At 43.7% G+C, this 6000-nt stretch overlaps 1 protein-coding gene across 6 annotated transcripts in view; it reads right to left on the bottom strand.

Annotated features, from left to right (window-relative positions):
* Positions 1 to 739: 739 nt before the first annotated feature.
* Positions 740 to 6000, bottom strand: part of MAGI2 (membrane associated guanylate kinase, WW and PDZ domain containing 2) — a 1482569-nt gene continuing 1477308 nt past the window's right edge. For 3 of the 6 annotated variants that reach the window (XM_032761232.2, XM_032761231.2, XM_058425323.1), the window contains one exon: positions 3470 to 3555. Coding sequence is in view for 4 of the 6 variants with exons in the window: in XM_032761231.2 (XP_032617122.1) it covers positions 3499 to 3555 (57 nt within the window). In the remaining 2 variants the exon portion in view is untranslated. Of the gene's footprint in view, positions 3556 to 6000 lie in introns of all 6 variants that reach the window. The other 3 variants (XM_032761229.2, XM_032761230.2, XM_032761233.2) reach the window with 2 other exon arrangements.

Here is a 6000-nt window from a genome sequence, read left to right as displayed (position 1 = left end):
TCAGATTACTTCATAAAGAACTACATGTGTTACAAATTTCCTAACTTTTGTGTCCCATTTTATACGTCACCTCTTTCCTTTTATAAAAATGATGCACGATATTAAAAATTTTGTATTGGAATAAAAGATTGACAGTTTGGGAACTTAAGGCCTCCTACTGACAGGTGGAGAGGAGAGGGAGTCTTGATTAGTGTTGAACTGTTCCTTCCCATTGTCAACTCCTTGATATCAGGGTTGTAATCACCCAAGGGCCAGGCAGAACTCTCCCTTCCTACCACAGGCATCACAATACATGACAAAAGCTATACTCAACCATTCATTTTGGACCAGTTCACTGCTGCTTGCTATGTTGGCTTCTGCATGAACTCCTTGGGATTTTGCATGAGAAAATTTCAGAATTAAAAGGAAAAAATGTGATGGAATTTATTACAGATGGATACTTTAAATCCTTTTTGAAAAAAGGTAAAGTACCGATCAATGTAGCCAGCAACAGAAATATACAGCCAATTCATAAATGATGGAGTAACCTGACAAGCAAATATCAACAAGACTGAGAAAACTGTTTACTTAGGCCAAAAAAGCCAACGATCTTTCCCATGTAATGCCACTGCTTTTAGATTCAAGTTTCAAAAAAGTCCTATTTGGGGCATTAAAACTTATACTTCAAAAAATAAAAAAAATCGAAGAAAACTGCAGTTTTGAAAAGCTAAGTTATCCCCCAGTAATAATCTATTTCAAATTAACACACAGCCTATATAGTTGGAAAAAGAAAAGATTTTTGGATATATATTTTATTTGACAGTGTTTTAGAATATCATACAGTAAACAAGATTTCTGTAAAAGTTAATTTATCCATAGTGGTGCGTTTCATAAAAATAGTTGCTCACTTACAGTCTTTCTGTGACTATTAATACATGGAATTATATTTATAGAGATACAGCTGTACAGGGTAAATTCACAGCTAACACTACACAAATATTATTTGGAATGGGATTTAGATGATGTGCTGTCTTCACAGGTTATGGATTACAGCCGCATAAAGCAATTACTGCACAAGTAGTAGCTGTGAACTGTGCAAATTAGAGTTTATGCCAGTGTAATCTCAATTTTTGTTCCTTTTGTAATACATGGAAAATAAAGTCAGAGGATACAGTACCAGGACGTGCAGCTACACTACAGAAGCATTGTCCAAAACCAGATTCAATAAATTAATGGCAAACTATACTGGGATTTCTAGTCCAGGGGAGAAAGACTAATTGAGATTAAACCAAAAGCATTATAAACTGCTACATGTGTTTGTGCTTTTGTTTATGATGAATGGGTTTCATTTTTGGAAATTGCTTTTACAAGCTGCAAGATCCTTCACTTAAGGCTTTCAACCTTATTCTCCTCCTGTCAAACAACTAAACTACTCTGATGTTTGATGAAAATTAAACTGCTACTCAGGATACTGCAATTACAAGGAGAGGGAATGATCAGCCCAGGGAGGCTATTACCTGTGACCTTTGAGATGGACCTCATCGCCCCTTTTACTTTGTAGACTACAAGGGCAGGGAGGTGAAGTTTATTTGCATTTCAACTCCTGTAAAGAGTTAGAATATGGGAAGGATGAAGCCTCATTCATTCAGGGCATATTAAAAAGAAATTGCCTTCAGAAACACTTTGCCTTTTAATATGTGTAGCTAAAGTAAGTACCAATGGCTAATTAATTGAAGCTAACATTTTACAAAGAAATGCTAAAACAGCAGGGAAGAAAGGCAAGGCTTAGAATTTTACTGGGAGGTCAATCACAGATCCATGAAGATAAACATCTAGAAGTTGCTAACAAAATAAAGTGGCAAAGAATACAAGACGAAAGAAAACTAATGGAAACAAAAGGAGAAAGGGTAAGGAAAGAAGGATAAGCAGAAAGGAATGCTAAAAAGACGTTCTTTAATGAAAATAAATTGGTTGTAATTTTTTAATATTATAATCTGAGAAATATAAGACAAATACTCTGCCTCTGCTTTGTCAAAGTGCAAATGAAGTCATGGAGACAGGGTTTAAAATAAGACAATAAAGTAAGTGAAATCACATTGCTGACAAAGAAGCTATCCATCTCTGCTAGCCTGGGACGACAGAAAAGCCTCTTCATAAAGGAACTGCAGCGTTGCCTGTCTTGATTAAACAAATTGTGGTCCTTCAATTATAAAATTCATATTTTAGAGAAAAACCAATTAAGATCTATGAGCTAAACTGCAAAATTCTGACTTATGGCAAACTGTTCCCTAGGATACAATTTTTAAAACCTTTTTTTCTACCACTGAAAATGTACAGAAATATGATTTGATCACAGAAATGGCAATAAAAATGGCATCACACCAAGAAACTCACTAGATTTCTAAGTCATCCTGCAGGAGGCAGGGAACGCTGCTGCTAACACCGAGGATGGATGCCAAGGATGAGCCATGGAAACATGTCATGGGTGAACGGTTCCGAATGTGTCAAAGAAACCCTTTAACCCCTGTCTAGATATGTCGAGAACAATTTATTTACAACGCTTTAGATCAATTAAAAGATATAATCTTGTCTCAGTTTCAGCTTGCTCCGTGCAGTTTGATTTTTAAGGCGATATTCCAGTTTGTGATTGCTCTTTGTCCTGTTTCTTGATATAAAGTTTGGATGACATCCAAATCCTTCATGCAGTGGGGAGGAATTTTTTTTTTCTTAAACTAAAGCTACACTGCACTGTCTCTCTGTGATGTTCTTCACGTTATTTTGGTTCTTCCATAGCTGCCAAAGCCCCCACAAGGGAACCGGGGGCTTTAGGATCAGTTTAGGTCTGCGCGTTGACGCAATGCCGCCCAAGCACACCGGACACGTGGGACTTAACGTCGACGCTCCCAGGCCTTGGTGCCTCGTGGATCTATGCGTGTGACAGTGAAAATAAATTAAAACGCCGTGAGACGGAACCTAAGAAGAACGGCCTGCGCCGGGGCGGGCGGGTTGGCCGTGGCCGCGCGGCTCATCTGCTGGCGGCCGAGGCGCCGGGTTTGAGGACGCCCGGCAGCTTGTCAGAGCCCGGCACCTTCCAGGGCCCCGGCGGGGCCCCGGGGTCCGCGGCCGGCCGGGGACCCCCACCCCCCCTCGGCTCCCCCGGTCCCCCGGGCGGCGGCGAACCCGGCAACCCCCGGCTTCTGCCCGGCAGACCCCCCAGGGCCCCTTCCACCCCCCCCTCCGCCCCCTCTCCCCCCGGCCGCCTGGCCTCGGAGGCGGCCTGGCCGCCGGGCGCCTCCTCGAGCCTCGGCCGCGCGGCCCTCTGCGGACTCGCCGAGCGCTCCCTTTGCTCCCCGAGGCGCTGCTTCTTCTGGCCGCAGGCTGAAAGCTCCTTTGGTTTCCTAACGTCGTGTTCCCGTTTGATATCCCAAGTTGGGCCTGGGCTTATCTGGTGGGAAGGGTCGGAGGGTGGGGCTGGATGTGATGGAGAGAATGGAGCCAGGCCGTCGTCCAGGGAGACGCCTACTTCCGGCAGACCTGGGGCGGCGGCAGCGGGAGAACTCCAGGGGGCGGGTTCGTCTGTGGACGGGAAGCACAGGCGTTAGCAGTGGGGCACGCAGGACGTCCCCGTGCCCTCTCTACGCCGGGGACAGGGGCAGGCAGCTGGGGCGACTGCTCTCAGGGGCCGGAGCCACCGCCGCCCCCACCCCCACCCTCACTGCCGAGAGGGCAGCGGTCGCGCCCCCGGGGATTTGGGGGTTCCCTCCACCCCGCTTAGCCCCCACGCCCCGAACCTCGTCCGTGGACCGGGGAGGCCAACGCGAAGCCCAGGCCTAATCCCTTCGCCTTGGCCCTGCTAACTTCCGGGGGTGTTCTCGGGCCTGATAGTCCTGTGTAGACAGCTCACTTGACAGCGCTTGAATAAATGGGTCTCCAACTCGAGTAGACCTTGGAATCACCAGGTTGGTGGTGAAAAATACAGATTCCCCGGGAGGAGCAGGCCCGGAGGTTTCAGCAGCACGGGGCCCAGAAAGTCCTCTGTATTTTTATCAGGCACCCAGGTGATTCTGAAAAAGGTGGCCTAGCAGGGGTGTCCAATCTTTTGGCTTCTTTGGGCTACATTAGAATTGTCTTGGGCTACACATAAAATACACTAACGATAGCTGATGGGTTCAAAAAAAAAAAAAGAAAAAAAGAAAAGGTCCATGCATAAATCTCATAATCTTTTAAGAAAGTTTACAAATTTGTGTTGGGTCACATTCAAAGCTGGCGGCGGGTTGGACAAGCTTGGTTTAGAGCCAAGCTTTGAGAAACACTAGTCTGGGTTCTCTCGAAGTTGGGAAGTGACGTTCTCAACCAGTAGGTGTCACTCAAAGCATATTCCTAGCTGCTGTCAGTTTCAGAATTTGGATAAATACATTTTAAAACGATCATTTTTTAAAAAAATATCGTCCTTAATTCCATTTTTTTTCTTCGCCAAGTCCGGATGGAACTTAATTCTTTTTAGTACTTCTAACATTATGGAGGGCCCCAGGACTAAGATAATTCTTTCTAGGAAGTCTAGTTCCAACATTTACTTAGGATTTAAGTTACCTACTTCCAAAAAGGATTTAAGACAATTGACAACATCAAAACACATATAAAACAATGATTAAAATGAGAGATGACTTTTGAGAGATGACTTTTTTTTTAAAGCAACAGCTGGTCAGAAGCCAAGTAGAAGGACAGATGTATTAGGAATCTGAGATGAGTTAGCTACTACTGTGAGCAACAACAGTTCCCTGGAGCTTCTGGCCACTAAGGGGAAATGAAAGCAGGGAAATCCAACTACTGTGAATCCTTGATATTTGTAAGAAATATGTCTCATGACCTTGGAAATGCTCAAATTTTGTGATATTCTAGAGTGTAATTTTTCTTCCACAGAATTGGTATATGGTCATGAGTGGTGAACAAAGAAACCACATTGATAGATTTGAATTCTGGGTGCCAGGTGAGCCTCCCTCACTAGCTAAAAGATTCAGTCCCACACAGCAACCTCAGTGCATGTGATTCAAGTTCTTGCCTCTGTAACGTGTCAGAGGCTGTCAGGGATACTTGTGCATACTCAGTCCATTAATGTCCAGGGTCTACTTTGTTTGAAACTTGAGGATTCTTATATAGTACCTTTGATACTGATTTATAAAGCAATAGGGAGAGGAAAAGGGCAGTGGCATTGGTTTTCCCAATAATTCTGGCCATCTTTAGAATGGCAAATCAAAAACGTTTCTCATTCTATGTGAAATTCGAATGGAACATTTTGGGCATAATGTTAACCTTCCTTCTTCCATACACTGATGTCCATTATCATTTTCGCATGGTAAAATCCTAGAAGTCCTGGAATCTAATCCTGGCTCTGGCATGTATTTACTGGCGACGTGATTTTGGACCAACAACTAAATCTCTCTGAGCCTCAATTTCTTCCTTTATAAGATGGGGATACAATATCCAACTTTACGGATGTGAGACATACACTTTCTAAGGGAAAGCACTTTGCAAAGGGAGGGTCAATCATATTTTTCTTCTGCACCCCAGCTGCTGCCTACTTATGGATTGGGCTCCTGTGGAAGCCGCCTCATTAACTAGTACCCTTGCACGTGAGGTTTTGAATAAGTGCAATAAGGCAGTCATTTCCAGGTGCTGTGATTCCCAGGTGTTGTTTTGCTACACCTCAGGTATCCTTGGTCACTTTAAGGAATAGTCGGAAATCCTCAAAGGCAAATATATCCAATGAAAATGAGAATGTGTTCTACTTTTGGGTGGGTTAGAGTTTAAAATCAGACTAACAAATGATAGGTGGTGGCAATCCACCCGTCTAGTGAGATACAGCTTAGAAGAGTTAAAAAGTGGTCTTCAAAAGACCTAACTAGAGGGTAGCTTGTGCAAGAGTGATCTCTGACTTGGACCATGGTAATGATATTTCACATTTTAATAGCTCTTTTCCCCTCATTACATCACATATGGTAGAGTTAATTAGCTGGCCTTAAA

This window comes from Hylobates moloch, unplaced genomic scaffold (genome assembly GCF_009828535.3).
Source record: "Hylobates moloch isolate HMO894 unplaced genomic scaffold, HMol_V3 SCAFFOLD_1, whole genome shotgun sequence".
Lineage (NCBI taxonomy): Eukaryota > Metazoa > Chordata > Mammalia > Primates > Hylobatidae > Hylobates > Hylobates moloch.
This window is presented reverse-complemented; position numbering and strand designations above follow the sequence as displayed.